The 20,171-nt window shown below is 43.4% G+C and overlaps 1 protein-coding gene across 24 annotated transcripts in view; it reads left to right on the forward strand.

Moving 5' to 3' along the window:
• CAMK2G (calcium/calmodulin dependent protein kinase II gamma) overlaps positions 1-20,171 on the forward strand; it is a 322,552-nt gene that overhangs the window by 193,657 nt on the left and 108,724 nt on the right. For all 24 annotated transcript variants that reach the window (XM_040320435.1, XM_040320410.1, XM_040320413.1 and 21 more), the window contains exon 5: positions 1,206-1,271. In XM_040320435.1, coding sequence (XP_040176369.1) covers positions 1,206-1,271 — 66 coding nt within the window. The remainder of the gene's footprint in view (positions 1-1,205; positions 1,272-20,171) is intronic.

The raw sequence follows: 20,171 nt of genomic DNA on the forward strand, positions 1-20,171 counted from the left end.
CTCTGTGTTGGTCTATCGCATAAAATCCCAGTAAATACATTTAGGTTTTTGGTTGTAACATAACAAAATGGGTCAAAGTTTTTAAGGGGTATGAATACTTTTTTAAGGCACTGTACGATCTATTTAATGACAATATCATGGATAGGGTAGATGTGTCATCTGTGTGTGGTGCAAAAAATCACATACATTTTAGTCACACATTAGCTTTTTTTAACTATGGAGGAGGGATTAGCTTGGTGAAAATTTTAATTTTTAGGGTAAAGGTCCCCTTTAAGGTTTATATAGGTGGAGCAGCGCAAAATCATAGCGATGGCCTCACCATTTTCACATGTTGCCAGAAAAGTCTCCTATCTGGCCTTGTTTACTTGGGGAGATGTCATGCTCACCCGGTGCAGTGCTGTATTTTTCTGGCACAGTGACACACAGATGTTGCATGCATCACCATGCTGGCGTCCCATTGACATCTCTTGGCATATGCTTCTGCATGGACACAGCCGTTGTGTCCCATTATGAGATACGGGAGCCCGAACTCACCCTGTGCATCTACATGTCTCGGTAGAGAACAATGGGGCGCTGGCAGAACGACGTATGCAACACCCATGAATCCCCTTGCCAGGAAAAGACTGCCCTGCATGGGGTGTGCATGTCATTGCCCCTTTTTCTGGGAAAACATAGCCCTGCGTGGGGGACACATGAAGCCTCTCTCTAGTTCCCCACATATATCAATTATTATGCCTGCTTATGTTGTTTCTGCAGCATAATACATATATTTGCACTGATGGGATTATGGTAAGGAATAAAAAAAACATTGCCTTGATGTATAAAATGTTATAATACAAAAATATAAATATATATAATAAAAATGTAAACCCTTTGATGCGTCTAGAAAAAGAACAAGTGTGATTTCTACCTTCCCTGCTTCTAATGGGATACATTATGTTTGTTTGTGTGATGGGAAATGTTAAGGGTCCCTCCTGGGTAGTTAATGCCTAGGCTGAAGCACTGTGCCTGCTATCAGTCAGTTGGCAGTTCCTAAGAGCTGCTCTTAGCACAGTACCGCTTGACCCTTTATGGCTCGCTCTTGTAGAGAAAGAAAATGCTCAGCCACAGGCTGCCCTAGGGCTCTCTGCTTTACTTTGCTGTTTGCTTATTTATTTCTTTATTTTTGCCCATTTTTCAGCAGTCTTTGTGTCTGTATTTTTCAGGGTCACAGGTGGAGAGCTGTTTGAAGACATTGTAGCGAGAGAATACTACAGTGAGGCAGATGCCAGGTAAGGATAAATCCTTCACATTCTGAAGTCTGAGAAGCCATTTCTCTGTCATCTTCCTGCCTTTCAAGGGAAAATGGTTTGCCTCAGAGGCATGCCTATGGAAAATATCACCTTGCTGTCGTTATTACTCTGAGCTCGCTTGTTGCAGTGACATAAACAATTCTATGAGGAATGAGTCTGTGGAGTATTATCTCATTCTCAGGGATAAGAATGCATACATCCTTCACTGGCCATCACTTATTGTCATGCTTTGGTGTATTTGTTGTTACAGCACTGGTTACCTAAACAGGCAGGTGTATACTGGTGATATACGTGACTAACGGGGTTGGGGAGGTGATTTTAATTAATTTTTTGCCATGTATACGTCGGCTGTATCAAGCGATTCCTAAAAAAATAAATGTGTTGAGAATGCAGAGCAGAAAAACGGTTAACTGATCACTTGCACAAAAGTTATAGTGTGGTTATAAAGTGATTGTAAAGTCACAAGTTTTTTTTTTTTTTATCTTCATGCATTGAGATTAAAAAAAACTTCTTTGTGCAGCAGCCACCCCAGCACCCCCTAATTCTTACTTGAGTCTCCACTTATTTCTCTTTGGCGATGCCCACGAGTACCTCGGCTGTCCAGGACTTTTTCTGATTGGATGAGACACGGCAACAGCGCCATTGGCTCCCGCTGCTGTCAATCATAGTTGGTTAGCCATACAGGAGAGACGGGGCAGGGTTAGAACCAGGGCTCCATGCCTAAATTGACACCCGTAGCAAGGAGGGCGGGGACAGGAGCACCGAAGGGGGACCCGAGAAGAGGAGAGTCTGGGCTGCTTTGTGCAAATCCTTTATAGAGAGCTGGTAAAAAGGAAAAAAAGAGTTTACAATCACTTTGAGTGCCAGTTCACACTACCACAACTTGGGATCCGACTTGTGTCGCCCCAAGTCGTGCGACATGAGAAATTACATTAAAGTGAATGGGAGCCGTCTTAATGTACTCCGACTTCAGAAAAGGTTCCTGTACTACTTCAAGGCGACTTCTAGGCAACTTGTACCCATAGATTTCAATGGAAGTCGCCTGCAAAGTCTGATCACTGTCTTAACTGAAGCAACTTTACAGGAGAAAATTGTTTACTCAGGCAAACCCCTCCCTCCCACAGAGCTGATTATTCTGTGATTGGCCACAGCCAAAGTCGTCTGTCCTGGAGGCAACTTTAAGTCACGTTGTAAGTTGCTCCAAGTCACGCTGAAGTCGCGCTGAAGTTGCCTTGCAAAGTCGCGCTGCAATCGGGTTGCCCCTGTGTGAACCGGTTCTAAGGTATCCAACGATTTTGCAAAATTACTTTAAACTCATGGCTTTTAGAAAAACACATCTGTCTGTTGGCATACTCGGACCTGGTCAGGGCTACTAGCACATACAATCATTTAGAACTTTAAAGGAAAAACTTTTATTTATTTTTTTAGTTTTGCATAGTGTCGGTGACCCCGTTGGGGAGATTCAACCTCTCTATTTGTCCTGTTTACCATTATCAAATAAGTAATAGCGAGGAAATCTTCCACCATTGGAAATCTTCCAATGGTTCTGGAGACCTGGGGGTCCCCAAGAAATGCCCTTAATTTGCAGGGATTTACTCTGACTTCCTGTTTGGCTATGGGACAGAAAGTGAAGACAAATCTCCACCATGGGACACAGATGGTGGGAAAAAAAACTGACAGGTGTATAAACCCTCTCTTACTCTATCCAAAGTAAATAAAATATATATTCACATGCTTACAAGTAGGAACAATCTAATATATTCAATAAATACAAATAATTTTAATGAAACCCTTAATGCTCGGCATGTCTAGAATACACACAAGATCTCAATTGTGATACCCAGTCTCAATAAATACTCCAATTTTAGAGTCTAGGTAGAAGATCTGCTACTAGTCACTATTAGAACTTCTTGCATACAATTATGCCCTGCCTTTGAGCATAGACATGGCATCACAGGCATGCCACGTGACCTCCAACAGCTGATCCCCCCCACTCAGCTCTGTCACATGCATCACCATGTCATGCTGTCAGTCAACATTGACAGAGTCTGCACCCTACAGAGCTGTATCAAAGCATTGGGGAAATTGCACTTCTGTATGGCATGGGGATATCCACACTTGGTTTATCTAAAAGACTTAAAATGTTAGTTTTGCATGATGGAGCTGATGCTTCAAATGCTAGCTATTCAGAATGTACAGCTCTTTCAAAGGTCGCTTATTCATATTCTAAAATGGAAAAATGGGATATTGTGGAGGCAATAAGGACTTTCGTGGTACGTTATGAATTACAAAGTCCATTTACAAAAATATACATTTATTTTACAAAATCATACATAATAAAATCAGCCTTAACCACTTCCCATTAGGCCATCGACTATTGACGGCCACACGGTGGCTCTAAAATGCCGGGAGGCCGTCCATATACAGCCTCTTGCCTCCCGCCGCTGGGGGGCGCGCGCCCATGCTTGCCGCGCCACTTAAGTGCCGATGAGCGTGCCTGGCAGCCGCAATTTCTCCCTGGCTCCCGTGATCGGCAGTCACAGAGCCAAGGGACATGGATCTCTGTGTAAACACAGAGCTCCACGTCTTGTCAGGGAGAAGAGACTGATGGTGTGTCCCTTGTACATAGGCACAATCATCTGTCACCTCCCCTAGTCAGTCCCCCTCCCCCACAGTAAGAATCACCTAGCAGGGAACACATTTAACCCCTTGATTGCTCCCTAGTGTTAACCCCTTCTCTGCCAGTCCCAAATATACAGTAATCAGTGCATATTTATAAAACTGTTCGCTGTATAAATGTGAATGGTCCCAAAAATGTGTGAAAAGTGTTCGATGGATCCTCCGTAATATCGCAGTCCTGACAAAAATCGCAGATCGCCGCCATTACTAGTAAAAAAAAAATGTAAATTCTATCCCCTATTTTGTAGGCGCTATAACGTTTGCGCAAACCAATCAATATACGCTTATTGTGATTTTTTTTTTTTTTACCAAAAATATGTAGAAGAATACGTATCGGCCTAAACTGAGAAAAAAATAGTTTTTTTTTAAAAAAAGAAAGCTCCATTTGTGGGGAAAAAAGGACTTCAATTTTGTCTGGGAGCCACGTCAATTTTGTCTGGGAGAAACCTCTATTTATATGAAATACAAGGGATTTTAGATATAGATGGTCATTCCGCACTGGATTTATGGATACTAATCTTCCCGTTGTACACTCAACATGTTTCGGGGTTACCCCCTTCTTCAGGAGTGTAAGTCAGAAAAAGATCTACAAAAGAGCATCTGAATCGGATATACAACAATAACATCAAAATATATACATAACTAGTGACCAATCTTCATGGTGTATTGTCATGTAGATATAGACTAATCTCTCTCATACTAACCCCACAATAAGAATGGATAGGACCCAATGGAAAGATGGAATTTTGAGCAAAAAACTCATCCACATAGCCAGTACCAAAAACTTAGGATTCTCAAGGCCAAAAAAGGCAATCTCCTGGGCTAGTGCGGAAATCAGGTAAGATTAAACGATACAAACAAGCTTTTTTTATAAAGAAAAAGGATGTATGAATAGATGAGCATAACATGTGGTATCCTTGATTTAATAATAAAGAACTCTATTTTAAATGTATTGTTGGTTATGTAAACATTTTCTTTTTCAAAAGAGAAAAAAAAAAAGAGAGGAAATAATAATCTTAAAATCATTTTCAAGAACAGGTTACACATATGTCTGATGTTCGCTATAAGAAGCACCTAATTTGGCGGGGAGTATATGTTAACACAGAGGTGGACCAGAACCAGGTGTGGATAATAAAATTCAGATTACAAAGGATCTCAAAGGCGATTCTATGTGAAAAAGAAAGAACATAAACATATGTAGTATATATCCTAATATCAAAGTAATAATGAACGCATTATAATATCAGTCAAAGTTTCAACTTGGATCCATGGGGAGTGGTTCAAAAGAGTCACTCCCCTAACTAGAAAATATCTCTAACCTTGATAGTAAATTCTCATCAGGCAGCAAAGCTGCACTCAATCAGGTCTCATGCCTCAAAAAATGTCAGAGGTAAAATAGAGATATGAACAGCAAACCGATTCAAAACCATCTATAGAAACAAAGAACAAATGTGTATCTCAGAGTGAAAACTTGAGATACATACGTGAGAATCATCCAATAGGTCATACTAATAATCCATACAGGAAAAGTACATACCAATAGGTCCACTACTCAATGTGTCTCTACCACCAATTAAACTGCCACAGGGAAAGTGTAACAGATTGGTTCTCATTTTATACTATGAGATACGCCTGTTTTCTATCCATTAGAGCAGGGGTGTCAAACTCAATTTCGTCAAGGGCCGCACCAGCAGTGTGGTTGCCCTCAAAGGGCTAGTTGTATGAGTTGCACTACATACAGAGTGCAGAGTTCAGGATTACGTCAGGAGTGCAGGAAGCACATACAGAGTGCAGGAATTCAGGGGTGCGCTAGGTACAGAGTGCAGGAATTCAGGGGTGCGCTAGGTACAGAGTGCAGGAATTCAGGGGTGCGCTAGGTACAGAGTGCAGGAATTCAGGGGTGCGCTAGGTACAGAGTGCACAAATTCAGGGGTGCGCTAGGTACAGAGTGTAGGAATTCAGGGGTGCGCTAGGTACAGAGTGCAGGGATTCAGGGGTGCGCTAGGTACAGAGTGCCGGGATTCAGGGGTGCGCTAGGTACAGAGTGCCGGGATTCAGGGGTGCGCTAGGTACAGAGTGCCGGGATTCAGGGGTGCGCTAGGTACAGAGTGCCGGGATTCAGGGGTGCGCTAGGTACAGAGTGCCGGGATTCAGGGGTGCGCTAGGTACAGAGTGCCGGGATTCAGGGGTGCGCTAGGTACAGAGTGCCGGGATTCAGGGGTGCGCTAGGTACAGAGGGCAGGTGTTCAGGGATTGATATGTATCAGGTTGCAGGTTTTTGCTGCATTTTCTGACAGTGCGCCAAAGATGAAGCATGTAGGAATTTTGAGTGCACTTTCAGAAAATGCTGAAGAAACACACAACCTAATAAAGATCAATAGGACTGTGGGTAAAATGTAGGAAAACTGCAGATACACCAGCAATGGGCCAAAACACAGAAAACCAGTGTAAACCCATCTAAGAGCACACGCCAAGCACTACCACAGGCTGATGACACAATTCTGAACTCTTTGGCTGCAGTTATAACTACTGCTGCAGGAGAAAAAAAGTTTAAAAATGAGGGGAATGGAGATAAGAGTCCAGTCAGTGAGCTCACACTTGGATGGTCCCTGGAGGCTTATCACTCAGAGATGTCCTGTGTACCTTCTATCTGCCGGCTGCTCTGTTCATATTTTCCCAGCCCCACGGCTCCTTCACTCACTGCAGTCTGCACGGACTTCACACAGGAAGAGGGGAGGGGGAAGGCAGAGCAGACTCACACAGCTTCTCCTGTCCCATAGAAGTTTATGGACAGGAGAAAATTGGACTTATACTGCGCTGCTGTGAGAACAAGAGGTGGAGGCTGGCGGGCCACATAAGGCCTAGTGGGCCAGAATCGGCCGCGGGCCTTCTGTTTGCCACCCCTGCATTAGAGTGTCAAAACAGTGTGCCGAGGCGCCACTTGATGACATCAATGGATAAGATTCCAAACCTGGATACTTGCCTGCGCCATCTTGTGGACATAATGCAAACTCCAGAGAAAATTAGGAATTACACACTCGCCAATGGAGATATGGACTCCCAAGGGCCCTATGTGTCAACTAGGGGAATGTGAGAGCTCCTAATTCCAAGGATCCAATCCAAACTGAGATGAAATCAAGCTTCCGTGTGGGAGTCACAGCTGCAGCAAGCAAAGCTCTCTGTGGATGACATGCCGTCCCCTGAGAGCGTGTCGCGATGACATCGCCAGCTGCTACTAACGTAAATATCATCTAAATGGTGCAAGTTTAGGGGATATTTACTGTACCTACAGTTAAGCCTTATTATAGGCTTACCTGTAGGAAGAAATAAACAAGCAGAGTTAACTACCGTTTTAAAGGTTAGATGTCACAACCTGTAGATCAGTACAGAGAATGATCTTAAGATAGCCATACATATTACAGATGTACAATCTCAGTGCAGTCGTCTAATAGTGAATGTGGGTTTCGTTTGGGAAACATTCCTGTATTGAATGTTAACGCAAATGTTTTTTTAAGTACTTTCAAATTATAATTGTCATCGAATATTCTAATGAAAAGTTTCTGTACAAATGTGCATACGAACATCTACCAATGCATGGCCTATGTAAGGGTGGCTTACTATAGTCTATGGAACTGAATAGTACTTGCACCTTGCAAGCTGGGAGGAAGCCGATCAAATTTCATTGGTTATTTCTGGGTTTATTCTGCTTATAAAATTGATCTAAGCACTGTTCGTGGCACTTATCTAGTGGGAAGGATGGTGAAATCGCATAGGGCAACGTTCGTTCTTAATTTTTTTTTTTTTTGGAATCTCTATTTAAGCACTCTTATGCTGCGTACAGTCGATCGGAAATTCCGACAACAAAATCGTGGATTTTTTTCCAACGAATGTTGGTTCAAACTTGTCTTGCATACACATGGTCGCACAAATGTTGTCTGAAAAAACGCGGTGACGTACAAGACGTAAGACAGCACTATTAAAGGGAAGTTCAATACCAGTCGTGTTAGTAGAAGTTTGGTAAGGGACGATTCGCGCTCTTCAGCCTCGTGCTTTTCAGTCCGTTACAGCGTGACCAATGTGCCATCTCCATTATGAACGCTAGTTTTACCAGACCGAGCTCTTTCGTCTCATACTTGATTCAGAGCATGCATGGAATTTTGTGCTTTGGAATTGTTCACACACAATCGGAATTTACGAGATAAATTTTTTTTTGTTGGATATTACGACAGCAAATGTGCGATGGAGCCTAGCCTACACATGGTCGGAATTTCCAACAACAAGCTCCCATCGAACATTTGTTTCCTGAAATTCCGACCATGTGTACGCAGCATTAGTGTTAAAGGAAATATACCTCCTCTATTGCTTTCAGTACAGGTTTTTTTTTTTAATTGCACCTTTTGAGGAACAGGCACATAAAAATCAGCACACATACAATAGAGTAGAACTTGTGAAATCTGCTATGCTGTAACATGTAGGAAGGAAATAATTGGGCATAGAGTTATATATTTGCATGGATTTGGCATATGCTAAAACACTAACATATTTCTAAGCACACATACATACTGACTTTGCCAATAAAATACCATCTGGAAGCAAAAGCAAAATGTGCCTTTGGCTGCCAGCTTGTGAAATGCTTTGCATGTGTTTAGATTTGGATTTTTTTTTATGTCCTTTTTATGAGAATGCTCATAGCTAAAATTAGTCTCGCTATCCTCCCTGATTGCACTTTGCGTTGTCACTGGTCATGTTTTTTCTACGAAGACATTTTTACGCCTCTTTCTTTGCATAGATTTCCCAAATTTTACCATCTTATCTAGGCAGCTGCATTGCATCGTCTTGCCCATGCGTAGGTGTAACGGTGCAGCATAAACGATTGAAGTGGAGCTCCAGGCAAACAGATAAATACAGGGTTGGAATACATGTATGTTTACTGTTTTTGCTGAGAAAGAATTTCGATTTTTTTTTTTTCCCAGCCATTCTTGTGATTCGCACATCTATGCTAGTCAGTAGCATCTCTTTGCTACTTCTTAGTATAGCATCACTCCTTTCTGCATCAGCACTATGAGGAAACGAAGAAAGGAAATTGCTGAACGAGGAAGAGAAGTTGCTTAAAGCAGAAGTTTACATTTGAGTTACTCGATAGAACATTAGATTAGCCGTATAACACATGTACCTTGATAAATGTACCCCATCCTGTCCCAACCTAGCCACTTTCGTCTACAACAGCTCAATATCTTCCTCCCTAGACAAGCTTACCCCCTCACTACATGCAGAATCAGGTCCTGACCGCCACAGCCCTAGCAAACAGATGACACCAGAAGTCTCAGAAAAAGTAGTCACGCTCTTGAGCTTCTGTGGCATAAGACTAAGTTCCAAGAAGACTTCAAACAATATAAATTTGCCCTCCTAAAATACAATTTCTGCCTCCACACTGCCAAACGGACCTATTTTATCACACTTAAAGAGGAAGTAAACCCTGGGCTACCTTTTCTATTTTTTAGTTATTCTATTAGCCAAGGTCATTGCAATGCTTTTTATATTTATTATTTAAAAAAACGAGGCCCGGTCTCGGCTACATGTGAATTGAGTTTGGTGGTCTCAGCCCGGCTCCCGGTGGGTGTGCTATGCGAGGTAAGCCTGCGCTTAGTACGCCCACCCCCCTCCCACAAAAACCACCACACTTACACGCACTCGAAATTGGGTTAACATGCACGCACTTTGACCACACGGTCTCTAAAAAGAGAGGCGAAGGACTAATGGGGCTGGTTGAGCGGGCTAGATCCTTTCACTCCCTTATAGGGAGTCCCTCTGCCCCGTTGGGCTTCAAAGCGGAGCAGGTAGGGCGGGCTGTGTGGGAGGACCCCCCTCACACACCCACCATTGCCACCCGGGGCATGGAGAAAGGTGTCAGATTGCCTCTGGGGGAGGCCTGCCTACTCCCAACTCCTGCTGTCCGGCTCCTCTCTCGAGTACACCCACAAAATACACTTAAAAAAAAAAAAAGAGGCCCGCAAATACCTGTTGGCTAGCGTTCTTTTTTTTCAATGTTTCCGGGTATAGAAATCGCTATTCTAGCTCCTGTTCATTGCTTCTCTTTCTGATGTCACTTCCGCCCTTACTGGGTCTCTGTTAGAAATCTTGTGCATGCATCGTACCGCCGTAACCAAGCCTCGATCTGGATTGCCGTTACCTCGGCAACCAATATACTCGTTCCTATGTCTGAGGCTGCAGTGTTGTTCAATCACACGGGGGGGGGGGGGGGGGGTTATCAGAAACAGGAGGACTGTAACATCGCGAGACTTCTCTTCTGAGGACAGAGGGGAAGCTCGCTCATGGAGCTCGCTCACATTTACTGCCGGAAATGTAGATGAAAACTCGGCAAGCTTCAAATGGCCGGATTTGCGGGGCTACAATGCGCAAGCACGGTGACGTCATCAAAACAAAAAAAAAAATAATTTACAGCCAATGACGGTGGTGAGTAAACTTTCACATGCAGCGATCAGCTGCTTGTGTTATGTGCTAATTTTTTAAATAATGTTATATCCGAGGGTTTACAACCACTTTAACACCTTCTCATCCAGTCTACGTCAACGCTGCTTTACTTTTAGCACTATACTCTGTCCTCCACCCTCTAATTCACTACTTCCCAGGAGATCGCCAATCACTTCACAAATAAGATTGATTTATGAGAACGCCAATGTGCAGAAACCTCCCCCACTCAACACCCTATGTCCACAGATACAATCATTACTTCCCTCATTCATCCTGCTAGTATTAACGAGGTTGCTAAACTTTTATCTAACCACTTGCTCCCTCGCAAATGTTACGCTCACCCTCTGACTCTCTTCTTCACTTTCTAACTCGCATTTTCAACCTCTCCCTCTTGTGGCATCTTCCCAAACTCTCTAAACATGCGCTAGTCATCCCCATACTTAAAAAGCCCTCACTGGACCCCACCACGCTTGACAACCCACGTCCCATCTCCATACTCGCCTTCTCCAAACCTCTTAAAAGACTGGTCTACAACCGACTGAGCGACTATCTGACTAAGAAGAAACTTCTTGATCCCCTTCAGTCCTGATTTTGCCCTCAACACTCCATGGAAACTGCTCTCCTTAAGCTTACAAATGCCCTACTAGCGGCTAAAACCAACGGACACTATTCTGTACTACTACTCCTGGACCTCTTTGCCTTTGACACAGTGGACCACCCCCTTCTCAAAAAACAAACAAACTCCACTCCTTTGGTCTGTGTGACTGTACACTTTGCTGGTTCTCATTCTAACTATCCCACAGCTCCTTCAGTGTCACTTACAACTCTTCTTCCTCCCCTCCTCTTCCTTTCTCCATCTGGGTCCCCCAAGGTTCTGTTCTTGGACCTCTTCTTTATCTACACCACCTCACTTGGTCAGTTGATTGCCTCCCATGGCTTTCAATATGTCTACGCTGGTGACACCCAAATATATCTATCCCCCCCCCCCCCAGCCATGATCAAACAAATGTGACAAATGCTGGTGTGAGATTGGGGACTGACACTACGATTGATGGCACAGGAATTGGGCTTTAGCCGGTTTGTGCCGCAAGCGTCCCTGCAACCAATGACGTCGCGTGTGCACCCTGACGTCACGCCCCAGCCCCATGCTGTTTGTTATCTCGGGGTGTTTACCACACGGATGGGCACATTTTCTTATAAGGTGCACACTGATGGGCACATTTAGTGTAAGGTTCACTCTGATGGGCACATTTAGTGTAAGGTTCACTCTGATGGGCACAACAAAATATGCCCATCATTGTGCCCCTTAACATAGAATATGCCCATCATTGTGCCCCTTAACATAAAATGTGCTCATCATTGTGCCCCTTAATGTGAAAAGGGCCCATCAGTGTGCCCCTTAACATAAAATATGCCCATCAGTGTGCCCCTTAACATAAAATATGCCCATCAGTGTGCCCCTTAACATAAAATATGCCCATCAGTGTGCCCAGTAACGGAAAATGTGCTCATTATTGTGCCCCTTAATATAAAATGTGCTTATCAGTGTGCCCCTTAACTTAAAATGTGCTCATCAGAGTGAACCTTAAAGGAACACTAAAGGCAAAACATTTTTTTTTTTTTTTAAATAACAAACATGTTTTACTTACCTACACTGTGCAGCTTGTTTTGCACAGAGTGTCCCCGAACGCTGTCTTCTGGGGTCCCTCGGCGGCTATCTCGGCTCTTCCTCGCAAGAGCTTTCCACCTTAATGCGAGAGACTTTAGAAGGGTGAGGTAAGTAAAACGGGGGTTCGGGGGGGGGGGCGGTACCGTCGGATGTTTTTTTACCTTAATGCATAGGATGCATTAAGGTGAAAAAACATTTACCTTTGCAACCCCTTTAACATAAAATAAGGGGCATTCTGATGGGGACATATTATGTTAAGGGGCACTCTGGGCATATTAATGTAAGGTTCACTCTGATGGGCACAACAAAATGTGCCAATTAGCATGCCCCTTATTTTATGTTACGGTTCATTCTGATGGGCACATTTTATGTTAAGGAACACTCTGATGGGCACAACAAATGTGCCCATTAGCATATCCCTTTATGTAAATGTACGCATCAGAGTGGCCTTTAACATAAAATAAGGGGCATTCTGATGGACACATTTTATGTTAAGGTGGCACTGTGATGGGGATACCTGATGTAAAGATGCACTCTGATGGGCACATCTGATGTGATGGAGACACCTGATGTAAAGAGGCACTCTGATGATGGCACCTATTATAAGGGGGCACTCTGATGGGGGAGAATGATGTAAAGGGGCACACTGATTGGAGACACCAGATGTAAGGAGCCTTCTGATGAAGAAACCTGATGTAATAGGGGACTCTGATGGCAACTGATTTATAGGTGTAGTCTGATGGGAGCACCCAATATAATGAATTACTGTGTTAGGGGCACCTAGTGTAAGGGGAAACGCTGTTGGGAACATTTACATTTACATGAGTGTGTGGAGGAAATGGTAAGAAAAGCATGAGACAGTGTGGCTTGCGCCAAAAAAAGTAAAGTAGACACGTACAATCTTTAATTGCACAGACTTGTGATTCGGACCTCGACCAAATTTTATTTTTTTTAGTTACCGGACCTCCTTGAATTTTAATTCACTACCTTTGCACTACAGTGATGTGAATGGGTAAGTCGGCAGTTACAAATACTATAGCTGCTGACTTCTAATATACATACTTACCTGTCCAGGAATCCCACAATGTCAGCACCCCTAGCCGATTCGTCAATCTGCTTTGGGCGCAAGCACCGGCCCTTGTAGTAAAGAGGACAGGAAGTGAAGCCCTGCTGCTTCACATCCTTTTTCTTCCTGCAGATGTGCTTTCTGAATGGTCCCACCATCTTCTGGGACCTCTGTGTGTCAAAACCAGGTACCTCCCCCAAAAGTGCCAAATGTGGCAGTGGAGGGGTGAGGGTGCGAACAAGCGGAACGTCCCCTTTTGGGTGGAGCTTTGGTTTAAAGTCTTTTTATTTATTTTTTTATTTTATTTTTTTATGGCACAAGGAATGTTACTCAATGAGAATTGTCCATTGTCCTGCTGACTGTCCTCACCCTTTCTGCTCACCACCTTTGGTCACAGTAGCTGTGTAGCTTTGATGAATAAAACACAATCTATGAATGAAGGACAGGCAGATGAATGAAAGGTCATCTGTAGGTTGCGTTTCCTTTATGAAAGCTATAGTACAGCTTCTGTGAATGGCGGAGGTGGGTGATAAGGGCAGATTTAGTTGGCACTCTTGATGAGTGCATATGGCAGGTCTCTGGACTTGTATTTACCCCTGCAGCAGTGAAAGATTACCGCTGCTGGAGGACCAGAGGACTGAAGACTTCAACTAAAACCTTAACCAGCAGCAGAAGGGTCATTTTTCATTGCTTGTGAGTAACATTTATTGTGCTGATTTTATGATAAAAAAAATAATGAACAACATTAAAGTGGTTGTAAACCCTTTACAACCATGTTTTACCTACAGGTAAGCCTATATTAAGGATTACCTGTAGGTGCTGAAAATATCTCCTAAACCTCTACGGTTTAGAAAGTATTTACAATAAAAGCTGGGCGCCCATGTCTACGGCACATGCACACTTTAGAAAGGACAGATTGTGGCGTTTTCTAAAGGGGTCATGCCGTGACTGGTGGCTCATGTGCGCGAGTGATGTCACGCGACTCCGGTGAGTCACAGAGCCAGAGTTCACGGCCCCAGAAGGAAGAGGGGTGAAGATGGATGCTCGCTACCAGTGGGGACAGCGGTGACATCGCAGGCTACAGTTTCAGGTAAGTGACACATAATGGGCTACTATGCGATGCTTAGAAGCCCATTATGCTTTAGCTTTGTAGGGAAATAGAGGAAGTAAAACCCATCAGGGTTTACTTCCTCTTTAAGGCTTCAAGATGGATGAGACAGGCTGGGTAATGCTCTGAAGAACATTTTTATCATTCAGATTCGAGCAGCAGGTATTGTTATATATACACTATATTACCAAAAGTATTGGGATGCCTACCCTTTACACCCATTTGAACTTTAATGGCAACCCAGTTTTTGTCCGTAGGGTCAATATTGAGTTGGTCCACACTTTGCGGCTATAACAGCGTCAACTCTGGGAAGGCTGTCTACAAGGTTTAGGAATATGTCTATGGGGATGGTTGACCATTCTTCCAGAAGCACATTTATGAGGTTCGGCACTGATGTTAGAGAGAAGGTCTGGTTCGCAGTCTGCACTTGATTTCGTGCCAAAGGTGTTCTATTGGGTTGAGGTCAGGACTCTGTACAGGACAGACAAGTTCCTCCACCGCAAATGTGCTTATCCATGTCTTTATTGACCTTTCTTTGTGCACTTGTCCAAATCATTTGGTGGACGAGGGGGGTTTATGGTGTGGGGTTGTCTTTCAGGGGTTGGGTTGGTTCCAGTGAAGGGAACTCTTAAAGCGTCAGCATACTAAGACATTTTGGACAATATCGTGCTCCCAACTCTGTGGGAACAGTTTGGGGGTGGCCCCTACCTGTTCCAACTGACTGCGCACCAGTGTACAAAGAAATTACGATCGTGTGTAGGCCCCATCAGACTTTTTCTGTCGTAATTTCCAACAGCAAAAATTTAAGAGCGGGAAAAGTTCTTGTCGGAAATTCCGATCGTCTGTATGCAATTCTGATGCTCAAAAAAAACCTGCATGCTCTGAATCAATTTGACTCATGAGTAGCTATGAGTAAACACTGAAGTTAGTGTGAAACGCGGCAGCTGTCCTAGGTTCCGTTGCTGTGATTTTTAGTGCCTGTTTCCAGTTTTTTACATTAAAGTTGCGTTTGATTGGAGTGCGGCTGTCCTGATCATGTTTTGTTTCAATTTGACGCATGCTCGGAATTACTGAACTTAATTTTTCTCGGCTCGTTGTGTTGTACGTCACCGCGTTCTTGACGGTCGGAATTTTGTGTGACCGTGTGTATGAAATCCATGGTTTTCTTGTCGAAATTTCCGAATGTGTGTACGTGGCATAACAGCTTTAGTATCAAGTGGTTGATCGTATAGCTGTAATTTTTTTTCATGTCTACAATAATTGATTTTTGTCTTTGAAACCAAGCGCAGTTCCCATAACCATTTTCGTTTGTTAGTTTTTGGCACAATTGTACTAAGCATGTAACATGCTGACACTTGAGGCATTTCTGGGTCTGTTAAGACTAATACAACACTGGTTGTGGCTGCACGGCTGAGAACAGACTATTCATTGGATTTTGTCATGGTTGTCAGACAGCAAGGGTACCTTCATTTAGTGTTTTAAGTAATGAGTTTCCACAGCAAAATAACAATCACACAACAATCTGGAGACACTTGTCCTCAAGTCAGGAGGATCAACAAGAAAATAGAATGTTTGCCTTTCTTTGAAATGTGCTGAGTTTACCATATTCTCTTTTAAGAGAAATGTGTGACCTACAAAAAAAAGTATCATCTTTTTTTTTTTTTTCATTTCCTGTTCGATCCAGTCCCGAAGGCATAGAGAAACTCGGAACAGAGAAGTTTTTGTTTCTGCTACAAAGCATGATTGATATTGTATCCACTAATAGGCTGTGCTTAACTGACGGGAAACTAGCAAAATAATGGAACCGAGATCCACTTAGGGAACATTCCCAAATCGAAGTTGCTATGTGTGCCAGGCCCCGAGACACTTGAAGACTTTGTCCATTTTTGGGCAAGATGTTGCATGTTAAGCTTGGCTCTCTTGCTAAGTCTTTTGGGTGGTATTTGGGGACCTCATGCCGGGCCTTTATACTAGGAGGCTCTCCTGGGAAACATAGGCTTTTTTTTTATAGCAAAAATCTTTTGCAGATGTTAAGCTAAAAGGAAGATTCAGATCATGTCAAACAGTGACTGTTTATTAAGGAACAGTAGTATTTTATGTGTAGGACCCAAGCCTTTCATCTTGATTCATATTCTCATATACACATTATTATGTTTGTTTTTTCCTTTTTATTTTGAATGTGTGAATGTATGTCAATATTTAACAAAATAGTTATCTTGCAGTTTGTATCAGGTGAATGCCACCTGTTAGTGCCGGTGATCTGCCAATATGGTTCCGGCTAACGAGATGGTTCCTGTAAGGACTGCGCAGGCGCAATCCTTGCCGACAAAAATCTCCAAACCTCGGCCGGTATCCAGGGCGACGTGGAATTTGAGGAAAGTGGCTCCGCTTGCTCGGCCTCCTGGCTCTTTTTTACATCCTCCAATCCACGAGGATGTTAAGGAATGAGCCTGGATGCCGGCCGACGTTTGGAGATTTCCGTCGGCAAGGATTGCGCCTGCGCAGTCCTTACAGGAACCATCTGGATAGGGGAACCAGAACGACAAGTCACCGGTTTACACAGAGGCAACCTTCAGCGCAATTTGGAGCAACTTGCAACGCGACTTATAGATGCCTCCAGGACACGCGACTTTGGCTGGTGTTTCGGGCCTATTGGCAACTAGGTCCGATGTACTTATCGAATATGACACAACACTACTGTCCACCCAGAGAGCTTCGCTTGACTGACGCCCTGTTAGCAATTATTCAATCTAGTCGATCAGCTTCAAAAGGTGGCCGCCGGCTCCAAACACTGGGGAACTCTCTTTGGAACCAGCTCCCTCATCAGCTCCGAGCATCCTCCTCCTTGATGGCCTTCCGTAAGGGCTTGAAAACACTTCTTTTTTCACAAGCCTACAGCTAGAGACTTGGCCTTCCAAGCCCTTAGCAGGACGCTGCCTTAATCCCAGGCTGCGGTCCATGGTCAGGGAGTAGGGATAGGCTTTTTGTGCCCTGACACCCCCCCCTTTTTTTTTATATTTCTGTTTATTTCTTGTCTGTTCCCCTCTTTTACTTAGATGTCCTAGTTTATTCTTTTTGCTCTTGGGAACTGGATACCCCCAGCTTGTTGGTAAGCGCTTAGACCCGAGTTTCACAACTCGCATTCGGCGCTCTATAAGTATTTATTCCAATCCAATCACAAAATAATCAGCTCTGTGGGAGGGAGGGGTTTGCCTGAGTAAACAATTTTCTTTAAAGTTGCTTCAGTTAAGACATTGATCCGACTTTGGAGGCAACTTCCATTGAAATCTATGGGTACAAGTTGCCTAGAAGTCGCCTTGAAGTAGTACAGGAACCTTTTCTGAAGTCGGAGCGACTTCTTCAGTAGTGTACATTTAGGCGCCTCTCATTCACTTGAATGGAATTTCTCATGTCGCGCGACACAAGTCGGATCCCAAGTCGCGGTAGTGTGAACCTGCACTTAGGCAATAGGCACAGCATGTTTAGGCATTTGGGTGATCTTCTTTTTTTTTTTTTTTCACCAATCTAAATGCAGCCCTTTGTTTTTAATAGACCTGTACACACAGATGCTTAAACTTGCACTGTGTATGCAGTAGTTCATAAAAATAAAAATCTGTATTTCTATGGGCGTATACACACACGAAAAAAATAAATAGCCTCACGCTACTGAATAAACTAGAAAAAAAAATGTAAGTCAAGATGAAAATAAGAATAAGTAACTCTTCCTTGGCCGAATGCAGCTGCCACCAAACTGTGTTATCGCTACACTGTTTATAGAAACTAAACTAAATATCCGTGAAGCCCTCTCAGCTTAATTAATCATAAAGTGACATGCAAAAAATAATAAAAATTCTCACAAATACATCAATCAAAGTATATAAGCCATAGAATCCTATATACAGTTGTGTAAATTGTGCACAAGTTTTGTTACGTGTGTGTATACACACACACACAATTATGCGCAAATACGTGCATGTGATCTTTATACATCAGTACTGTGTGCATGTACCCTTGGATATAAGTAGGTCATAAATGTAAGCTGACCCACAAATTAAAAAGCTGGTTCTTGCTCAATAACCTTGCCAGTTCCTGCCCCTCTGTGCAGTTTTATGCCTATCAGTGGTTTCTTAACAGTGTGCTGTTTGCTCCATATTCCCTTATATAATATTAATATTTTTTTAGAATTAAAGGCGTAAATAAGATTATCAAGCAGCTTGTCAACTGCTGAGCCTGCCCACATCCACACAAATGTGCTGAATCCTTAGACTTCGAATTTAAAGGAGATTTACACACTGAGCATATACAACCGAGCAGCCAATCTAATAATGCTGATATCTACAAGAGTCTTGTATTGGTACATGGGCAGTGAGGTCTCCACCAGCAAGTGCCATGCTCTACCAACATGCAGCCAGTACAAGGTGGGCCTGGCTGTGCTTGGTTAAAGGGATTTTAAAGGTTCATAAAAAAAAAAAAAAAAAAATGTCATACTTGCCTGCTCTGTGCAATGGTTTTGCATAGAGTAGCCCAGATCCTCTTCTCAGGTCTCCGTAAGCGCTCCTGACTCTTCCCCCTTGACCAGTTTCCCCAATAGCAAGCCACTTGGTGTCGTTTCTCTGTGGTCCTTCTCTCTGTGGTCCTTCTCTCTGTGGTCCTTCTCTCTGTGGTCCTTCTCTCTGTGGTCCTTCTCTCTGTGGTCCTTTTCTCTGTGGTCCTTTTCTCTGTGGTCCTTTTCTCTGTGGTCCTTTTCTCTGTGGTCCTTTTCTCTGTGGTCCTTTTCTCTGTGGTCCTTTTCTCTGTGGTCCTTTTCTCTGTGGTCCTTTTCTCTGTGGTCCTTTTCTCTGTGGTCCTTTTCTCTGTGGTCCTTTTCTCTGTGGTCCTTTTCTCTGTGGTCCTTTTCTCTGTGGTCCTTTTCTCTGTGGTCCTTTTCTCTGTGGTCCTTCTCTCTGTCCATAAGACACACAGAGCCACGGCTCTCTCCCGTCCCCTGCTCTGTCCCGCTGCTGTGTTTCAGCCAATGAGGCAAGAGAAATTCGGCCCAGCCGAGGCTCCCATGCACATTACTGGGTCAAGAGGAGGCTCAGGTGAACACGAGGAAGGAGCTGTGGGGGAGCTGCGCACAGAGTTTTTTTTTTTTACCTTCATGCATTCTAAAGATTCAGCCTTTACAACTCTTTTAAAGGGGTTGTAAAGGTACAATTTTGTTTTCCTAAATAGCTTCCTTTACCTTCGTGCAGTCCTCCTTCACTTACCTCATCCTTCGATTTTGCTTTTAAATGTCCTTATTTCTTCTGAGAAATCCTTACTTCCTGTTCTTCTGTTTGTAACTACACACAGTAATGCGAGGCTTTCTTCCTGGTGTGGAGTGTCGTGCTCGCCCCCTCCCTTGGACTACAAGAGTGTCAGGATGCCCACTAACACACAGCTCCTTTCTCTATCTGCAACGTAGAGAGCGTCCTGACTCCTGTAGTCCAAGGGAGGGGCGAGCACGACACTCCACACCAGGGAGAAAGCCTTGCATTACTGTGTGGAGTTACAGACAGAAGAACAGGAAGTGAGGATTTCTCAGAAGAAATAAGGATATTTAAAAGCAAAATCGAAGGATGAGGTAAGTGAAGGAGGACTGCACTAAGGTCAAGGAAGCCATTTAGGAAAAAAAAATTGTACCTTTACAACCCCTTTAATATAATTTTTTTGTTGCATTACATGGTTCCCTACTGCAGCAATGTAGAGATCTCAGTTGTCAGAAACTTCATCTGGGAACGCTAATTTTGAGGAGGCTAATGGGTTTTTCATTTGAGCAGGTGCCACCCATACCATATTGTAATTTTCTATCATGAGCAATATAAAATGTCAGGTGTAAAAACT

This window comes from Rana temporaria, chromosome 8, assembly GCF_905171775.1.
Source record: "Rana temporaria chromosome 8, aRanTem1.1, whole genome shotgun sequence".
NCBI classification, from domain to species: domain Eukaryota; kingdom Metazoa; phylum Chordata; class Amphibia; order Anura; family Ranidae; genus Rana; species Rana temporaria.